The 21,177-nt window shown below is 35.2% G+C and overlaps 1 protein-coding gene across 1 annotated transcript in view; it reads left to right on the top strand.

Annotated features, from left to right (window-relative positions):
• AHR (aryl hydrocarbon receptor) overlaps positions 1-21,177 on the top strand; it is a 62,745-nt gene that overhangs the window by 32,428 nt on the left and 9,140 nt on the right. Inside the window, exons 3-8 of the mRNA XM_082296403.1 lie at positions 6,678-6,793; positions 10,216-10,305; positions 12,097-12,220; positions 16,517-16,647; positions 17,518-17,720; positions 19,382-19,491. Coding sequence (XP_082152529.1) covers positions 6,678-6,793; positions 10,216-10,305; positions 12,097-12,220; positions 16,517-16,647; positions 17,518-17,720; positions 19,382-19,491 — 774 coding nt within the window. The remainder of the gene's footprint in view (positions 1-6,677; positions 6,794-10,215; positions 10,306-12,096; positions 12,221-16,516; positions 16,648-17,517; positions 17,721-19,381; positions 19,492-21,177) is intronic.

The following is a 21,177-nucleotide window of genomic DNA, read 5'->3' on the forward strand; positions in this document are numbered from 1 at the left end:
CCTACTAATATTTCTTTGAAAGTATTCATGGTTGTATGATTTATCCTCTTGTGATACTTCATGGCATTTTCTCTCTCTTGAACCATGAATAATTTCTTTGAGGCCAAATCAAGAAATACCTTTCTTCTGTGGCGTGTTGGTTCTTTCAGTAGCTTTTCCTAAATATGTAGACATATTTATATGTTTCCACATTAGCTGAAAATATGCTTATGAATCAATGTACCATGTGTTCTGAGGCCAAAGGATGGTTGTTACTAGTTTTTTAAACTATATTTGGCGTTTTAGTGGAAAGTAAAGGCAGCTCTGCATATGTTTTATTGGTAATTTTTCTGCTTTAAAATATATCATTTGAAAGCAGTTCCAGTACTGTCATAATTAGGTGCATTCATTGATGCTTAAGGGGGAAAAAGGTATCCTTTGTTAGTAATACTACCAAATGTACCATTTCATCCTCTTTTTCTTATATTTACAAAATTCAGTTATTCAACTACCATGACTACTTTTGTAAAGTGTTTTCTTCTGATATTGCTCTGGACTCTGTCAGAAAAGTCATGTATTTTTTACATTTTTATTAATGCATTTATCTTTTGGAGTTTCAGTAGTAATGGAGAATACATGTTTTTATCCATCCATCCATCCATCCATCCATCTACAGTTTACTATAATTTAGAAGCTGTACTGTAATTTGTAATACAGTTTACCAGGAAGACTGCTCTTAAATTATTTCATCTTCAGACACGTAAGGAAGAAGACCCAATGTAAATCTATCTTGACAATTATTCAGAATCATAAATGAAAAGGTAGGAAATGGAAAATTTAAGTATGCAAAACACAGTGAAAAATTTTTTCCCCCTATATGTAACGTGTTTTGCTTGTAAATGCAACCTACATAGAAGTCAATCTTGCCTCGTGTAACATAACTAAGACTTTAGAACTAGTTATGATAATTCTGAATTTTATTTATTTTCTCTTGTATCTCTAAATACAGAGCAATTCTTCACAAGGTTTGTTACAAAAATGTACAGTTTTTGCTATCTAGAAATGTAGCTATTTACAAAATATAATGCCAATGTATCTTTTATCTTCTTAGAAAAATAATTAATTGCATTTTTTCTTTGTGTTACTTAACTTTCATAAACATTTTTGCCTTGACAGTGTCAGAGATTGCAGGTGCAAAATGTTTTATATAATCTTAAGTAATGGAAATAGATATGGTTGCATGTAGATACATGGGTGTGTATATATAATACTTTCTCCCTCTTAAAATAGATCTTTCACCAGTATAAACAGTTTATCTTATGTTAATGATCTAGGCAAGAGTTTAATATTAAACTACTGTTTTCTCAGTACTGCCCTCCTTTTCTTGTGTTAGCTGGTGACCTTCGTGTTGAAGCTTAGCTTTTGTTGCTGAAGCAAGACCACCCCCCCTCAAGAGAACTGTTTTTGTACAGTAATCTAGAACAGACAAGTAGAATTTATAAATCTACTGAAAAGGTTATGAAACAGTCTCAATGGGCTTTGACTGCAAACTTTGACCTGTTTGGCTGAATCTTGGAAATTGTGCCAAGATTTGATTTAAAGCAGTTCTGGGAAGCTCTTTAAGATTAAATTCAGGACTGCATGACTGATGTGCTAGTGATATACTTGTGATATTAGACAAGTGTTGCTTCAATACAGTTTTAGGCTTGAACAGATCATTATCTCAATAATATTATTATCTCAAGTCTGGCTCAAAGAAATTCGTTGCATCTCAATATGATTTTAAAAGGTCTGTTTAACATATGGCATCTTGATATTCCATTCTCTAGAGCTCTCTGTAGTGAGCTACCCTGACTCCTCTAAAACAATTTGCTATGTTTTTTTCTTTGGGGAAGAACAGGTAGGAAAAAGAAAAGGTTCTAAAGGCATTGTACCTTGATATGGTTTCCATGAAGCTTACAGCCAGCAGTTGCTGAAATGGTTTGTATTCAGCACTCTAATAATACGTGGCTGGATTACAGGAATTTTGGGATGGAAAGTTTAAGGATACATTTTTTCACTCCTTTGATAATAAGAGACATTTGGTGTGGGAATGCTCAGGTTTCATTGGGGAAAAATCTCTGCAGACTTCACAGCTGAGCACCAGCAAGTGTGCATTTATGTCAAAAAAGTGTCTTTATTCACTCAACACAGAAAAAAATACTTTTATTTGGTTTTCTCTTGTTTGCTTTGTTCTGATTACTTGAGAAAATATGTTCCTTTTTTCCAAATTTAGTAGTTTCTAGATTTGAGGAAAACAGTATAATAATCTTTGTTTGGCTGAGTTGAGTATTGATGGTGTCCTGATAACCACTGGTAGATGCTACTCTCTTGTTCTATGGTCAGAAAACTGATTATTACATAAGATATTAGTCACATTCAGGTTAAAGGCATTTTTATTAGATTTCGTTGTTACTGATATTTCTTTTGAATATATATTTGTATAAGTGTTGTAGGTGTGTCACTTCTTTCATGAAAAGGGGAAGTGGAACCGTTTTTGAATGCCTTTGTTGTACTTTAAGTAATTTAACTATCTATATTTTTTCTTAAAGTAATAGTAAATTTGACAATTCAAGTATTTATGTGTTAAATCAGGTTTCTGCATGAATGCTCATCAGAAACTTGGCTAGATAGTTGCTAACATATATACCTTATGCTGAATTCTCTGCATCTCCAGTTATTTTATTAACTTTGCAACAATTAGTACAGGTAGGGCCCTCTCAAGTGCATCAGTAGAGTGTCTTTGCACCTGCTCTGTGACAATTTTGTGATTCTCTGCTAAAGAGAGTAAGGAATCATCATTTACAAGATTCCTGTTAAAGGTGCTCTGGTAGCTACAGATGGCTTCATCTTTGATTTTGCAAGCTGAAGTGGATGAAACAGTGGAGCTGGGACTTCAGAGCAGCTGCCTGTCAAGTGAGGAAGTCATGGCAAAGGTTCTTATTGAGAACAGGAGTGACAGCCTGGAAGGAAGAGGACACTGGTTGTGGGTTAAAGCTTGAGGGGAGCATACTGATCAAGTATAAACCCTAGACATCAAGTGTTTGAAGGTGAAAAAGGCCTTTTTCATCTTGAAATAGAGTTTCACTTGGAGGACAGCGCAGAGATTAAATGAGACTTATTTTTTCAATAATTTAATCAATAATTTTCCTCATGTTAGATTACCTTCTGAATATCTCAGCAGATAATTAATGAAATTAATCTATCATGAACTGTTAGTTGATTCAGCAAGCTGCTTATAACTCATGCAGTTTCTTATACTGACTGTTGGTCCCTGGAAAGAAGGAAGATCACCTAATACCTGTTGTCTTTAGGTATTGAAAATAATTTTTTAATGAACATTTACATGGTTTTAAAATGAAAGATGGCTTTTGGCAGTAGTTAGAATTCAATTTCAGACCTGAAGAAGTAGTTGTATGTCAAACATTTTTTTTCCTCCACGCCACAGTGTTAGTCTGATAAAGTACACTACCTCTCCATATAAGGCACATATCATCTGAATGTCATGGTTAAAACCAGAGATAAGAAGCTGGTAAACACTGATGTAATCATTGTTATTTAATTTATCTTTGAAGATATAATGTAAAAGCAGCTGTCTTTTACATTTGCTGGTTTGGGTGCTAAAGCATTTCACAATCATAGAACAAATGTATCAGAATATATAAATTTTTTTTATGTCTAGAAAAATCTATTAAATGTCACTATCTAGTTGTCTTTGGGATTCAGCCTCTACTTCAAATCAGGGAATTTTAGGCAATGGAAATGATGCTTATTGCTGGACATAGGATTAAATGAAGTCATTAACCTACTTGGAAAGCAGGTGCTTACAATCCAGCCCTCCTGCTAAAATTGTGTTACAGATCTTTTTGGTTTGGGGTTTCTTTGTTTGTGGGTTTGGTTTTTTCACTTTTTTACAAGTTTAAACAAATTTGCTTTATTTTTTATGCTTTAAAATTATTAATGGGAAATTCTGAGAAGTAATTTGGTAGTGAATATATTCTAGAATATGTGTCCAGATTTTTCCTATTTACTCTGGGGGAGTTTCCGTGTTTTAATTTCCTGTGTAATAAAATTATGAGGGGATAGCCTGAAATGAATTCTATTTAATTCAGATATTCAAAGATTATCAAGTAATGAACTATTGAGATTATTTTGTCTGATACCATGAGTAAGATAGACTATGAGGACTAGCTGAACACACATGGCTGATTTTAAGCTAGGTGGTGTTGACTGTAATATTACTTTTGGTTGAGTTATGCTTTTTAAGATTTACTTCTCCTTTCCATTACCTATTATTATATCTCTAGCTGGTATTTCTGAAGCCACATCATTGTGTGCTGTGACTAAGTCTGTTCAAAATTGCCGCTTGGCAAGGTGGTCCTCCTGTGCTGTAAAGTTTCGTGTTGCTGGTAGCCTTCAATTTGACTGTATAGAACCACACATTTCAAGTGTGCATCCTAGTATATGAGGTTGTTCAGTGCCAGGGACTTGGGTGGCTTGTAGCAGGCACTAACAGACCTGTGATTTATCTGTCAGAACAAGGTAAATTTGGATTTGTTTCTTTTTTTTCGGGAGTTGTTAACCAATGATGGATATACAGCTCTAATTTCCACTGTTATCTTCCATTTTTACTAATCCAGATTGTTGGCAATTTTCCATGTGCCTTAGTTGTAAACAGCTTGATTCCCTCCACCTTCTGATTTCTGCAAAAGGTGTAGGTTCCAATTCAGGAAAATGTTTAACTTCACACATACCTCTTATGCACCTTGAAAGTCAGGAGGAATATAGCCACCAATGTATTGGCTACGTTTGAGCTCAGGAGCTCTGTTAATTGATAGATGTTATCTATCAGACAGGATTTTATTCTATCAGACATTACAAAAGAAAAATCCCACCGGTATATAATGACATATAGTATTTTGCAGAATGGCAAGCGTGATTAGGCATCTTTACTTGAAGCTTTCACAGCTGAATGTGGACTTTTTCAATAATCATACAATATAAATTTAAAAAAAGTTTTCCTCTACTGCCTGTTGGCTTCAGGGGTGTTTAATGAATATTCTATATATCCTTTTGAAATAATGCTCAGAAAAAAGTTGGCTACATAACCTATTCACACAAATGTGCAACTGCAACTCTGTGTGGCCTGTTGCAGGACTTTTTACTACCTTGTAGGAAGAACAGCATCAGGGTTTTAATTTCAAAGCAAACCCTTAGATACATTCTGATCTGATTAATCAGTTAATGTCTCCATAGAACACATTTTTCCCTATGGTGCCTTTGAGGTATATTTTAATGAAAACTGTCTGGCTTGAAAGTTCTTAGCTGCCATGATAGCTTAAAAAAACAGGAAAGGCATAATCTATCTTTCAGTTAATATATGTAGTGTAAAATATCATTTAATGTACTTTAAAAGTGAGTGAACAGAAATTCTCCAGGATTCTTAACTAAAGTTCTGATCAGTGGAAAAATGAAGGTTTTCAGCTGGTTGAAAAGTAATTTGAAATTTAGAGTGAATATCCCATTGTTATGAGAAGCTGTTGTATTTTACTGAAGTGGAGTTGTTTTTGTAGTTTTATTCTATTATATCTTTCCCTTGCTTTTCAGCATAGAAATTTTGGGTTGGGAGGTGGTGGCCTTTAGTTTTATGGTAAAGGTTTAAGATACAATTGCTCAAGTAATTTTAAGCTGTTTAGACACTACAGACCTACTCAGACTAATTTCAGATTTGAAGACTTCTTCCCCACCCCTGCTCCCCTGTTTTGGAATGGTGAAAAGTAGGTAAATTCTGACTTATGGATGATCTTTGAGTATGTAGTTTTATTTGACAGCATCTTGTTTATTAGAAGGATGCAGAGATGGGAATATCTTTCAGGAACTTCATAGCAATATGGTCTGATTTTTCCTCTCTTAGTCACTGAGTAATTTTCTCTTTCAATTGGATATATTTGTGATCTGAATAATGATGATTCATTGTTATAGTATTTTATCTGAAGTTGGAAAAAGTGCCTAGTTGTTTAAAAGGTTAAAATTTAACTAAGAAAGAATATAACCACACCTTTTTGTTTGAAATACCATTCTTTGCTTTGTTGGGTTTTTTTTAATATGTAGCATGAATTTAGGGCTCATATTTCTTTCCTTCCTTTCCCTGAAGGGAGCTTTAGGTCTAGAGCAGGCTTACCTGTCTGATGAACCAGAGTTTGATGTCTGATATTAGGTGGGATAAGAGTAAGTGCAAGTGTTTGCATATCTTAACACAGAGTTGTTATCAGATTGTAGGAGGTTGGCCTATGAAAACAAAAGGGCCCTTTGTTTGTCACAAGAATGACAAACTAGAAGTCAGTCTTACAGTAAAGAGAAGGAGAAGAAGGAAAAAAAGGTATAAAATAATGAGATTTGCACTGATTGCAATAATACTGATTTTGTTGTGAAAGTATTATAATATAGAAAAGAGAGCAATGGCAAAATTGGGGGGTTCACTCTAAAGGTAAGGAAAAATTTTGACATGAAACAAAATTTTTTCATTAGATTGAATTTATAATATATATATTTAAATACATTTTTTTCTTACACAGAATAGCACATCATTACCTAAATTTCTATTAAGCCTTTCAAAGATTGATCAGGTTTCTTTTTTTTTTTTATTTTCTTTGTTCTAGTTGCATTAAAATCTTCTAACTCTACCAGACCAGAAAGAAATGGCATTCAGGAAACCTCTAGAACAGGAAAATGTGGAGAAGGGATGCAGATCCTGGAAGGAGAACTCCTATTGCAGGTATGTTTTGCAATAGACATATTGTATGAAGATTTAAATTAAAAAAAAAACCAAAAAAACAAACACCAGTATTTAGCATACTAGATGCTCACTGATGAGATAGAAAAAGTGGGTTTTTTTTATTGTCAAATTCTTTCTTCATTTTCTTAAGGGTAATATTAAACAGCTCTTGCATTTTCTTTGGTAGTAGTGACTTTGGAGTGGATGTTAGAATATGGGCTCCTTTTCAATGTTTCTAAGTCATTTGTTGGGGGGGAGGTCCCCCATTTCTTTGCATCTGTTGTTAATAAAGATGATAATATAAAGGAACAGTTTTTATAAGGGCCAGATAGGTTACTAATTTACTGTAAATTTGGTGATTAATTGTCTGAAAGAAACAATTTCTCCTCAAAAGACCTTGGGCTTGGTGAAATATCTTGCTTTTTCAGTGGTTTGAAAGAACTCAACATACATAGATCCAGGACAAATTTTAAAATACTTGGAATAACTTTTATATGAACCAATGGAAAATATTAATTGTAAAAGTGTGGGTTTTTAAAAATTATATAGCCTGTTTTAATGTCCTAGAGTGTCAAAGCATATGGATAATTATATACTACCAAGTCCAGATTAAACTCAAGAAATTACAATTATAGGTATTACAATGTTCTAACTAGTTTCACAAAATAGATTTTATGGAGACCTGCAGCTCCGTTTGAAATATGTTGGTAGTCTGTTTTCTACACAGGTTTCACACTGATGTATCTATCAAAAGTGGCAAATTGTTCAGTCAGAGCCAATTGTTTGCTTAAAACAAAATTAATTTCAGTGTTCAAAGACTAGGAATGAAAACAGGTTCTAAGACTCCCACAAAACAATTATTTTAAATTGATGCTAATTGAAAATTGGTTTTTAACCAACTAAAAAAACTAGGACATGTATTTCATTTTCTAACCTTAATAAAGTATGACAATGAACTGTTACAGAGTCACTGCTGGAGAACAGCTTTAAACAAATCTGAAATATAGGGGGTTTTTTTATGACTTCTGAGTGGAAGTTATATGAGGGAACTCTTTTCCAGTATGAAAATTAAATGGGTGATATCGTTATTACTGTAAATTCTGCCCCTCTTGGGAAGTAAGTAAATTACCGACTTTCTTAAATGAATTTGTTTTGTAAATATTTTATATATGTGAAAAAAATTATGAAAATGAATATGCAGATAGAGTTTTCTTAGGTTATGTAACAAGTCATAAGTGTGATGAAATTGGGAATTTTCTAGAAGGTAGTGGGAATCAGTAAGTTGTAAATATTGATCAAATCCTTCCCTTCCACTTATGTTCAGAAGTCTTTTGTGTTACACAGGTGTCAATAAATTATACCTGATGATGAACATTTCTCTTTTATTATGTCCCTACTTTTTTTGGTTTTGCCAGGGTGGTATGAATAAACACCCTATTGTTTGTATTTGCTTTTATTTGTTCATCAGATTCCTAACAAACAGAAAATTGACTTTTATTTCTGACGTAGAAACTCTCTTGCCAACCCAATAGATTGTGGAAGTAAAGATCAAATACATAAATGTGCCTTCCTTAAAAATCAAGCTACATTTCCTGTAAAATATTTAACTTATTTTAAATTCTTATTTTAAATACAAAATATATTACAGCCTAAGCAAGTTTATGATAAAACGTGCAAGACAAATGATGACCCCTAAGAAATTTTTAAAGCTTAATTCTCACCAGTAATGAACAATTTTGTAATTACCTTTTTATTAGGAGCATTGAGAGTATTTTAGAGGCAGAAATATCTTCAGTTCTCCAGAATAATAAACTCACTGAGAAACTTCATTATGGCTTTTAAGATAATTATTTTTGGATTGCATTTTGCGAAAACCTCCATCAGCACTCATCTCCCATTTATTGGAATATCCAGATATATGCATTTTACAGGATATTTTGGTTAAAGAATGTGTATGGCTATCTCAGTAACAATCCTGGTTCAAGATGAACCACATACCAGGGCTACTGCAAAATTTGATTGAATTCCAGGTACAGAAGGTGTACATAGCTCTGTATGAAAGGGACCAGAAGAACCAATTTTAACATTTGAGACAAAGTTAGATGCTGTGCAGCTTGCAGATTTTTTATGTCAAACAGCTGAGGTGAAAGGCCCTGCAGAACAGGTCAGCAGAGGACACGAGCACCTGCCATTGCGGCATTCTGCTCCCGTGAAATTACTGCAAGCTTCTTCAAAACCAAGGATTCTGTGTAACCACTCAAGATTTCTTGGATTGGCTATGCTGTTTAATTTCAGATTCCTATTGATTTTTTTTCAACTCATTCTTTATTCATGTAAAATTTACTAAATGTATAAGGAGTTTTTTAGAGCTAACAATGGTTTATGAGAGTAAATTAAATAATATCTACACATTAAATTGGGGTGGTTCACAGCATTTAAAGACCAGTCACTTAATCAAATATTTCATTTATATATTATTACTTTTTTGCAGTAAGATATAGGACATCCTTCCCTTACTTTACATTTACTATGTACAATAATTCTGCATAAATAAAGAGGGTTTTTTTTAAAAAGTATTTTGAGTATGCTGGCCAAATTTGCCTTTGAATGCAGCTGAGGAAATTAAGTGGCACAATATACTCAGTCTGGCCTCTAGAGACTGCCTTTTGTTAAATCTTGACTGAAATCCGTGGAAGTAAATCGGCACCTTTCAGATGAGCTGCCAAGTCACAAATGTACTGTTTGCTATCACAACAATTGCCATGGACTGTATTGATTGGGAGTTCAGATAAATGCCCTTTGCGTGACTTTGAGTGTGGAGCCGCCTGGTCTGCTGCTCCATGGAGGGGGAAATCTCTTGAAAAACATTGTTTACTTGCAACAGTCCGCTTGTGCCGAGGTTTTCTATTTTAAGTAAGCTATAAAATGTTTTCTTGGGCTATGTAGGGGATCGTGATAGTTTGATTTCCTCTCCACAGTGGCCTATCTGCACTATGAATAGAATGGATTTGGGGACTGGGTTTGTGACATGGCTCTTGTTTGTGCTGTGGACAGCTGGGGGTATCCAAGGCTTAAACCACACAAGCATTGTGAACTGTGGTTGATACTAGATAAACTTATAGTTCATACTGCTGACCCTTGTCTCGTACAATCAAGAGTATTTAAAAGTCTTCAACATGGTTTTGTTTTCTCCACTGAATTTAAAAAAAATTCGTTACTTTTTTGGTTGGATCCAGTTTTCTTCATTTTAACATGTATACTGTAGAGAGATGCAGTGAGGGATCCTTCTGTTTATGCTGTTAGAAAATGATATGCTTTTGCATGCTTCACATTTTATTGGGGGTCTACAGTATAGGTAGAGCCACAATAATTATCCGGAATTTTGTCTCTGGAACTGACAGATTGGTGTGTTTCTTCCCCAGGCATTAAATGGATTTGTGTTAGTTGTTACAGCAGATGCTCTGGTTTTTTACGTCTCTTCTACTATCCAAGACTACTTGGGGTTCCAACAAGTAAGTTTATTTCTTCTTCTATTTTTTTCAGAGATTTTGCTTAATTTCAGAGAAGATCAGTGTTCATATTTAGGGTTTTAAAATATTTTTTGTACTAAAAATTTCAGTTAGGTACTTTAGGTTGAATTACTTTGAAACCATATTACTTTTCTATCAGCTTTACATAGCCAGTATGTCAGGCCAAGCACAACAGGAATATAATTTCCAAAGTTGAGTTAGGCAAGATAGGAAATTTTCGCACTTAATTATTCTTTACTGGAACAACTGTTTGAAATTTATGCTGTGGTGTTACCCAGTTTATGATGCTGAGTGAGACATAATTCAGTGGGAAGGTAATTATTTTAATAGAAACCTTTCATGCAAAATTATTTCCATATGCCTTGAGATTTTAAATATCCAGTGGGTGATTTTGGTATTTTTAGAATTTGTTCTCTTGCTCATGTTTATTTATTTAATTATTAATTTCAAAACAAGCATTTCTTTTTGCTATTTATGGTGCAGGTCACATATGGCTAACTTCATTGGGCTTGCAAGCCAGGTGCCAAAGTTCTAAAGACCAAGGCATAGCAGGAAAATTCTGCCTGTGTTAAAAAACTCCTGGGATTACTTTATGTGAAGATGATAGTTATAGTTCTCAATGTATATCCATGGATACTGCATATAGACATTCAGCTGCTGTCTAAAAATAGGGAGAAACCTTGGTTGGTCTGCAATTTTAGATAACTGGTAAGAGATTGGGGAAAGTTTGTGTAAAAGAAAATATGTCAAAAAAAACCCATTGTTATTCCTGGGGTTACATATTCCTTCAGTGTTGGGGAATGAAAAAAGAAAAAAGCTTGGAAAAAAATTTGGGCATAACATTTTTGAAGTAATGCCAGCAAATTAAGTGCATTATATAGAAGTGAAGTCTTAAAGTTACAAAAATTAGCATTTCTGGCAATTATTCTGGAAAATACTGGTTGTTTTATTAAATTCATCATAGCAAAATTTGACTTAGGCTTCTGCTTTTGCCAGTTCATTTAAATTACTTTAGATCTATGTTTTATTTTAGTATTTTCTGTTTATATAATGGTTGGGTTTTTGAAACATGCCAAAAATGGGGATCCTAACTCTTCTCAGTCAACTGAGTCTTTTCTTGAATATTTTGGGTGGGCTTTTTCCCTGTTAAGTTCCTTTAAGCACTGATCCTTGATTTAGTGCCTTTGCCATTTAGATCACATTCCTAACCACACAATTGGTATTGGTATAAGATCTTAGTAATTACATGTTTTAACACATCCTTAAGAAGTGACAAAGCTTTCAGGCAAACAAATCCACTGTTTATAATCTGCTTGGCTTAGTTTTGGCAGTTGTTTGGATCAGGGTCTTTTGCTTCTTTTGTGTTCCTGTAGCATCTACAGTGGGTCAAGTCAAGTACTAGCTGGCAAGTACTTTATTTACCACTGTGTAAAATTAAATAATTTAAACAGTACCTAAGCTTAGCATTTCCAGGCCTTCTTAGGTAAAAGCAGGTAAAGAAATAGTTGACATAATGTAACTTTCTTTTTCTAAGGCAATATTTTTATTACTGTTTCCCACGTTTACAGTCATGGGTGTAACTGAGCTGTTCTCTGTGTTGCTAAAAATTGTTTCATGAAGCTTTGCCACATGCATGTGATTGTATGTATTTACCACTGAGCAAAATGGATTTTGCTGTATTCATAACAGCATTGTCAATCAGACAACTTGTATCATATGGTCATATAATTTTCTTTTTCTCATTCTTTCACACCTTTTTCCTTTTGTTCATAGTCGGATATCATACACCAGAGTGTATTTGAATTGATTCACACAGAGGACAGACCTGAGTTTCAACGACAGCTACATTGGGCATTAAATCCTGCCCAGTCAGGAGATTCTGGACCAAGTGTACAAGGTGAGAACAAAACCAATTAATGTGTTTTCCTGTCTGATTAGTTGTTTGTTTTTTGGGCTTTTTTAATTTGTCTATGTAAACAAGTTTAGATAATTTTATATGAAGAAAGGAAGAAATAGCATCTTTCAAATTCATTTGACTTTTATGGACATATTTAGCCAACAGTGAGAATTACTATTTTTGCACTTCAAATAAGCACTGTTATTCACAGTAGAGCACCATTAAAATACTAATTATACTATGAATTGGAGGAGTTTAATTTGGAGTGTAAGTGAAAGGTTTCTTAGACTGATCAGTCTAAGAATGTGCTAATTACAGTCTTAATATAGGGAATAGTGCATTCATTGCCACATAGACGAGCACTTCTCTTAGAGATAAAAGGGGAAGAGAAATAAAAGATGAAATAGAGGAGCCTTTAAGATCAACTAATGTGCATGCTAGAGCATAGGGTTGTCACGTTACTGGCTGATGCTTAAGTGAGCTGCTATACTGAGAAACAGCTAAGGAGAATCACACTGCCTGTGTATCAGAGCAATGATGTGTAGGTGCAGGTAGTTATGTGTAATACAGGAAGCATGTGCCAGCATCATAACGACAACAAAGCCATTGAGACAACTGCTCCATTTTAATGCTCCTTTTGCACAACAGTTGTTTAAATATGTAGGTAAAATCTTCTATTACACTGACTTGATTATAGGGGTTCTTTTAATCCATAAAAAAGTCCATTTTTTTTAATAAACCTGTCATTCTTAAAGTAACTCAATCTAAAAAAATTTAGAATATGGAAATGCCATGATTTGATAGAGAAAAGTTATTGTGCTTGTAACACACCTCAGTATATTTCAGTTTTTCACTTAGAGGTCAACATTGTTATATCATCTCTGGATCAATCTCCACAGGCCTGCTGCACAGCTAGTTAATAGTAGAGTTCAGGACAGCAAACAGTAAGGTGCTCAGAAACCAGATTTTCATGTGGTGACTTCCTGTTTGCTTTAGAGTGAAATGGTGTTCTATGGACCTTAAGTGCATATGAATTTACAAAAGGTTGTCTGAAAACTATGACACCAGGCTGAATTGGCCTCAGATTTGACTGAACGACAAGAAGTGCTGAGCAGAATTACAAACAATTCTTTGTTTTGTATTTTGTGTTTCTAGCTTGCTAAAAGCTGCTAATTGTGCCCATTCCTGAAAGGCCAGGGTGCATGGGGCTTTGGGCAACCTGGTCCAGTGAAATGTGTCCCTGTCCATGGCCAGGGGCTTGTAATTAGGTGATCTCCAAGGTTGCTTCTACCCTAAACCATTCTATGATTCTATGATGACTTTTGAATCTCAAGTAGCATAAAATGTTTGGATGTTGAGGATTTTTAAATTGAATTCAGATTTATAGCAAAGGATAATGCTATGACCATAAGGATCCCTTCCATTTTTCATAATTTAATCCATTTCTGTTTTAATACATTCAACTAGCATTATGTAGATATTTATAGATATAATTGCGCTCTGGCTTCAGCACAGATTCCATCCTGAGTCTGGGAACTAATTCTGCTTCAGTTAGCCTGGACTGGTTATTTCTCACTCAAGACTCTGGTATGCTGCTAGACCACTGGTTTCCTCAGCTGTTACTGTGCTTCCCAGACATTCCTACCAGTCCTGTCTTGTTCCCGGAGAAGTTTGCAAAATTCTGATTTTTCAGTCCCAAATATCCGCTTTGGGGCATTAAGTCTGGACTATCTTTTGAACTTCGCATGTTGCGCAACCATATTGTCTTGAGTTTAAAGGCAAGCACTAATAGATTGCATGTTCTGCACATTGCTCCATGGTATTGATAAGATCCAGTGTGAGATTTGTGAGGGATATCGGTTCTAACCCCTGCGTGTTAACTGGTAGTTTTGCTCTCAGGATTGTAGATGCTCTGTAAGATTCTTTGCCTTCTTACAGTGAGTCACTTCTTCAAGATCTTGGCAATAAAACCTCCCTGCCTTCTGTCTGCCTGGAAAAGTGCAGCAGTAGTGCTTTCACAAGTGTAGGAGGCTCAGTTTTGAAGCCCATTGCCTGCTGTTTTGAATTGTGTTCCCCTCCTCTCAAGAGCCACTTCTTCCACCACAGCTTTGCTCACTCTTGGAAACTGTGCATTTTACTATGGAAGTTGACAAAATCCACAGGACCCAGCTGGACTTGCTGAACCTTCAAATTTCAGCTCTGTATTTTACCAAAAGAATAACATTGAGTTTCTTGTGTGGCAGTAATGCTGAAGGGCACACCTACCAGTGCCAAGGATGCCAGCAGAAACCCTGGCACTGCTTTTTGGGTACTAGATCTGCACCTGGTCAGAGTTGGCAGTTTTGAAATATAAGTTTGGATTTGCAAGCTGTTTCTTTGATGCTCCTTCTTCATAATCATTGCTTCTTCAGAGAGCTTCTTGGAGAAGCACTGTCTCAGAAGTTTTGGAAATTCTCACCAGCAATTAGGCAATTAATAATAATAATAATAAAAATCTGCAGCACTAGGAAGTAAGGAAGTTTTCTTTGTCTGTTGAGAACCAGCCATATGACGAGTGTGGGAATTTGTTATTTTCCGATTTCAAAGTTAGATGGTAACTATCTTGGACTACAAATACCTGAGTTTCTGTGCCTGTGGGATCTGCTCATAATGGTGACTGGCCAATACAGTTCTTCAGATGGCTGTAATTTCAGCTGATCCCTTTTCATACACACTACCAGGTAGGGTGGAAAAAGGTTTATTTTTCTCCATACCAGTCCTGTCTTGTTCCCGGAGGAGTTTGCAAAATTCTGATTTTTTTCAAGGACGATTAAAGTTTCTCCATGGACAAAACAAGAAAGGGAAGGATGGTGTTACTTTGTCTCCTCAGCTTGAAGTTTATTCAGCAAAATTTGACCTTGCATAGCAGTTCTTTTAAGAAAAAAAAAGGAGCTCCTGATTTTATGTGAAAAGCTGGATAACTCAGCATTCTTGTTGGATTTAGATGGCCTTAGGTTGCAAGGCCTATTGGTAAGACATCAGCAATCTCATTTGGCTCCAGTTCAGTCCCTTGAATTCATAGGAGATTAAACTGAAATGGCTTTTGGTAATGATTTGTTTAACTTTGGGTTTGTTTTGCCATTGTCCTAACCTCTGAGCCTATCTGTAAGTTTTTCCAGCTGTTCAAGAAACAAAACTGTATTCCAGAAGATATAATGTGGTGTATTATTAAGTGACATGCTTTCCCTGACCTCGTCTCCATGTCTGGAAGGTCAACATGGGTTCTTAAAATCTGTATTATTATTTTGTTCATACTTGATAATTGGTTCTCTAAGAGTACATGCTCTTTTTTCTCAATTTCCTGCATGTATGAATTCCTAGGGAACAACCGGTGTTTTTCATCTGTATTGCAAGTAAGGTCACTTTGCTAAATTTGCTGTGATAGTCATGCCCTGGTAGGTTCTCTGTATATGTAGCCTCATGTAGAACATACGTATTCTGTCAGAAGTTTATTGATTTACCTTCTGTTTTTACTTTTTATTCCAAATGTTTAAGTCTGTTTTCTAAATACCACTTAGCAGCAAATGCTTGTTCTGACAAGGTAGAAGGATACCATGTTGTTATCCTAGTTAACAATCATGGCTTTGAGTATTTTTTAAAACAAACAACCCCTAAAACACAAGTACTCCAGATGTACCTGGAGAGGTAACTATGGTGTTTTGATCAGCAGAGCCCAAAAATATTTTCACTATTTAGTAGGGTGATTCTGCTTTCACTAGAGAAAAATATTGGGTTTTTGTGGCAATTTCCTAAAGTTGCTGATTTTTATTTGCTGCTACTGCTTTCACCTGGCTGTCTGGAAAATTTCACATTTTGATACCATTACTGAGTTTTTGAATACTCAGTTCCCATAGGTGTTGTGCCTTTTTATAGACCCTGTTGTTGTAGGAACATGGATGTGTTCTCTGCTGAGGACTCTGCTCTCTGCAACTGATCCAGAATCTAGGCTGTTGACAAACATAATGAATAAATTAAAAACCCAAACAAACAGAAACCCCAAAGAAAAAAACCACTTAAAAATAAATTACATTCAGTTTTCAAATACCATAGCCTGTAAAACATAATCCCATCAGAAGATCTGATGCTTAACCTCAGTGTTACAATCGTTACAGGTTCTGAGGATGTTTCCAGCTTACATTGTTCTTGCTCAGGTCGTGACCTAATGTTTTGTTTATGAGACGGAAGATCGTTTGTCATAGATAGCCTTCACTAGGTGTTCTTCTAAAAATAATCCCTATAAATAATCCTCTCCTGCAGGAGATAATGGGTTTTCACAGCCAGCAACCTATTATAACCCAGACCAACTTCCTCCAGAGAATTCTTCCTTTATGGAAAGGAATTTCATCTGCAGGTTACGATGCCTTCTGGATAATTCATCTGGATTCCTGGTGAGTATGGAGTTACATAAAAACTTCCACGTATGCTTAAAAGTTGGAAATCTGCATTAAAATAACAAGAGGTCCAGCAATTTACTTTATTTGTTAAGTCTCCAAAGATATCTGAGCTGCTTGAACCACAATGTTTCAGTTAGTGACAGTGAATGTCTCCCCTTTAACATGTTGTCATAACCAGGTGCAAGTTCTCTCATTTCTCATGGCCCAGTTTCCTCAGTAAAATGCAAATAAGCAACTGCTTTTGTAAAGTGCTGTGTGATTTGCAGATAAAAAGGCATTGCAAGAGTATTTTCTTGTATCAAGTTGACTATCTTGAGATGTAATAAGCTATAGTAATTAACAGGACCCTAGTTCTTCCTTATTTGGGAAAGTTTGTCCTTGCTCTTTTTAATGTATTTTTTTGTTAGTCAATTATTTAGATTTTAAAGCAAGTATGGGTTTATCACCCTCTGTGATATCTCACAAATAGAATTGTTTACAACTGCAAAATTGAACATACACATTTGCAAGAGAAATAATGATATAGTTATATGTATGTATGTTCATTAGAATATTAGAAGCCCCAGTTGATATTTATTACTTACTACATGTTCAGGGGGGTTTTTTTATTATTATTTTTTTACAGAATAATCTTCCCATTAATTAATTTTCCAGTAAGTTTATTAGTAGATCTTGAAGTGACACACTCAGGGGTATAACAGCAGTATTCTGTACTTGTTAGCTAACTTTTATGTATGCCATCCTATAAAGCTTGAATCTGATGGGTCTTAAAAAAGTGAAAAATACATGTTTTCCATCAAAACAGAAATATCTTGCTCTTAAGTATCTCCAGCATATAACAATTACTTTTTTCCTCATCCTAAGGCTATGAATTTTCAAGGACGATTAAAGTTTCTCCATGGACAAAACAAGAAAGGGAAGGATGGTGCTACTTTGTCTCCTCAGCTTGCTCTGTTTGCAGTAGCTACTCCCCTGCAGCCACCATCTATCCTTGAGATACGAACCAAAAACTTCATCTTCAGAACTAAACACAAACTGGATTTCACACCTACTGGCTGTGATGCAAAGTAGGTATAAATTATTCTGGTAACAGTCTAGTAATCTGCCAGTGAGATAGGTTTCAAGTATGTATTTGAAATATAAAGCAGGCTACTCTTTCAGTATATAAACTGTTTCAGTGATGGTTGTTTATAAACTATTAAGGTTTTTCTCTTCAGCCCTGCTAACAAGGAAAGAGAAATGGGTTTGCCATAGTCTATTTCCTGGAAATGGCATAGTGCTCTCTGACTCTCCACTGTTAGAAAAACAAAGCAAAAACCCACAAAACCAACCCAAAATAAAAAACCCAAAAGACAGCATACTATTTAATTAGGGAACAAAAAAGTTTCATGTTAAATCTGGCTTGAAATTTGGTTTTAGAACTGACAGAACAAGTGTTTCATTTCATTTTACATGCATGTTTTCTCCTTCAGTTCAAATAGGTGTAAAATACAATGGAAATGTTTTTTTCTTCAAAATAAATTAAGTACTTTTTTTATAGTATGACTTTTACCTATTTCCAAACCATTTTTTTCCCTATGTAAAATTTGGAAACACTACTGCATTACTAGATCAAAATAATATTACTATGCATTAACATGGCAAGAAGCCCATTAGGATGCTTTTTTATCAAAATAAAAGCCTCTGGCTTCCTTCCTTCTCCTCTCCCTCCTATTTTTGACTGATAATGCTTTCATTTGCAATGGAGTCTCACATATGGGTTTCCATGCCTTCTTATAGGATACAGTTAAATTACTTGGTATTCTGTCTACTGAGACACCAAAATGTTTTATTTCTCTAAGCTGATACAAGTAAAAGTTAACAAAATGTTAACACAAGTGTTTCTTTCCTCTGATATTTTCATTCACTTGAAACTTCCAATTTTTGTCCCATTTTACACTTTTATGTATACTGTTCCCCATCCCTACTTTCCCCCTTTTTCTACCTTTCTGTCTTTGAATCTCCATTTCTTTGTTCCAAATCACCTTTAAGTCTCTTTTTGACTATGTCTTTTTATCATGTATTGCACAGAGATCACATGAATTCTGTTAAGTGTTTCATCTCCCCAGCCTCTAGTAAAGTACTCTAATTTTAGCTGCCAGGGTCAAACATGACTATCACTAGTAGTCCTCTGAGTCATATCTTGTTTAAATGCAAACACAGGGGTCCCAAACCACTCGATAGCAAACAGGATGTAATTCTGAAATGCACCTGGGTTTGAACTTTAAGCTGCTAAAAATTCTAATTTAGGCAAGAAGTTTTGGATAATTTAAGTTAAACCCCTATTTAATTCTACACACAAGCACCTATAGGTAAATTATAAGAAACAGGGCTAAGAAAATAGTTTCTTTCTTTGGAACCAATGGGAGCTGCCTGCTAGGAGTGAATATATTCAATAGTATGGAATTGAGAGTCCAGCTGTAGGCATCCACTGGTTTTTTTTATGATCTAATGGTTTTGTGTACCCAGCCCTAGTCACTGAAGGCAACTTGGCAGACTAGTTAAAATTTTATTATTTGTGGACTGTATTTTTTATTGGAGCTGTTCTGCTTCCGCATACAATTGATATAGGAACAAAGTGTAGTTAGCACTTGCATCTGAAATGTTCTAGCCATAATTAATTTGCTTCACATTCATTCTGTGAGTTGGTTCATCAGCCGTGTTGCAATTTTTTGGTTTTACCTTCCAGAGGAAAGATTGTCCTGGGATACACCGAAGCAGAGCTGTGTATGAGAGGAACAGGATACCAGTTTATTCATGCAGCTGATATGCTTTATTGTGCTGAAAATCACATCCGAAGTAAGTTTCATTCCCTAAGAATAGCTGAAAAATCAAAGCATGGAGTATTTTTTCAGTACGAATGCAATATGAAGTACAGTATAAAAAAAAAGGTTGTTAACAAAAAGAACACTGTTCATTTCCTGTGTTTTTTCTCTCCATCTAAAAACCTACCCTAGCTGAAGAAATGTTTTATATTCATATCTAGACCCTTTTAGGATATATATTCCAGTCTCTGTCACATCTTGCTCTTCTCACTTCCTTTTCTGCTCAACCCAACTTCTGCTATTTGAGCAACTTTCTTTGGGCAAGGGGACTACCAAAGATAGCTTTCCTGTTAGCAAGTTAAATACAGCATTTTCTTTTGATATTGGTGTAAGATTTTTACCAGAAATTAATCTCTGATTTAACATGCTAGTGTCCAAACATTTCTGAATTTAATTCTTGACCTTTTGAGTTGGTTTAAGTAACAGTTATGGAGAGAAGTATAGTGTTAAGGAAATAAGCATCAGCTATCTGATATACAACTATTTAGGGGACTCAGCTTTTTACTTTTGTTGTTATAACAAAGTTATCTTCTGAATTTACAGAATCATCTTCAGAATATTATGGTACTTCTTATTTTTTACTGACTTCACTTGAAAAGTTCATTTTTTTTTCTTTTATCCCCTCATAGACAATTAGATATTGCCCCTCAGCAGGTTGTTCTCAACCTATTTAGGCATGTTTTCTGTTTCAGGTATAGCTCAGTCACTGTTGCACATCGGTGGTTTTGTTTCTTTCATAAAGAATAACAAAGAAATTGTTCCAGAGTAGAAGGGTATGAAACTTGAATGGTTTGAAATTTTGTCTTAAAGAACTGGTTTTGCTACATTTTTGATGCTAAGACTAAAATAAAGAAATGTTTTGTAGCTAGGATTTTTGGTTAGATTCTTAGACTTTCCTTATACATTTTATTTAATTTTTCTGTCTAGAAATGCAGGGGTTTTGAGCAATTGTATTACTTCCACCCCTCACCTCTGTGAATCACATATTTAAGAATTATCTTTAAAATCCACATTCATCACACAACCTTTCCTTAGAACAACAAAACCAGCCAAAATAAGCTGAAGCTCCCCACACAAAAACCAAGATAAGTTCATCACAACACAGAACAAAACTGGACATTTTGCACAAAATCCACCTTTTGTCCCTTCACCACAATTACAACAAAACTTCCCCGTGATAATTCTACTCTCTGACATTGCTCGGTACTCGTTTTGTCTGTTACCTCTCCCAATTACTCTCCTTATCTCAAAATCCTCATGATCCCTGGGTTTCAGCAACAAAAAGACTGTAGTGGGTTGACCCTGGCTGCATGCCAAGCGCCCACCAAAGCCTTTCTATCACTGCCCTCTGCAACTGGAGAAGGGAGAGAAAATATAATGAGGGGTTCATGGGTTGAGATAAGGACCAGGAGAGATCACTCACCAAATACTGTCACAGGCAAAACAGACTTCATCTGGGATATTAACTGAATTTATTACTAACAAAACCAGAGCAGGATAATGAGAAGTGAAATAAGACCTTAAAAACACCTTCCACCAGGAAATCTGCTCCAGCATGGGCTCCTCTCTCCATGGGTCTGCAAGTCTCTGCCAGGAGCCTGTTCCAGCACAGGCCTCCCACAGGTTCACAGACTCCCCTAAGGCATCCACCTGCTCCAGC

The sequence above is a fragment of the Coloeus monedula genome (assembly GCF_965178545.1).
Source record: "Coloeus monedula genome assembly, chromosome: 1".
Taxonomy (NCBI): domain Eukaryota; kingdom Metazoa; phylum Chordata; class Aves; order Passeriformes; family Corvidae; genus Coloeus; species Coloeus monedula.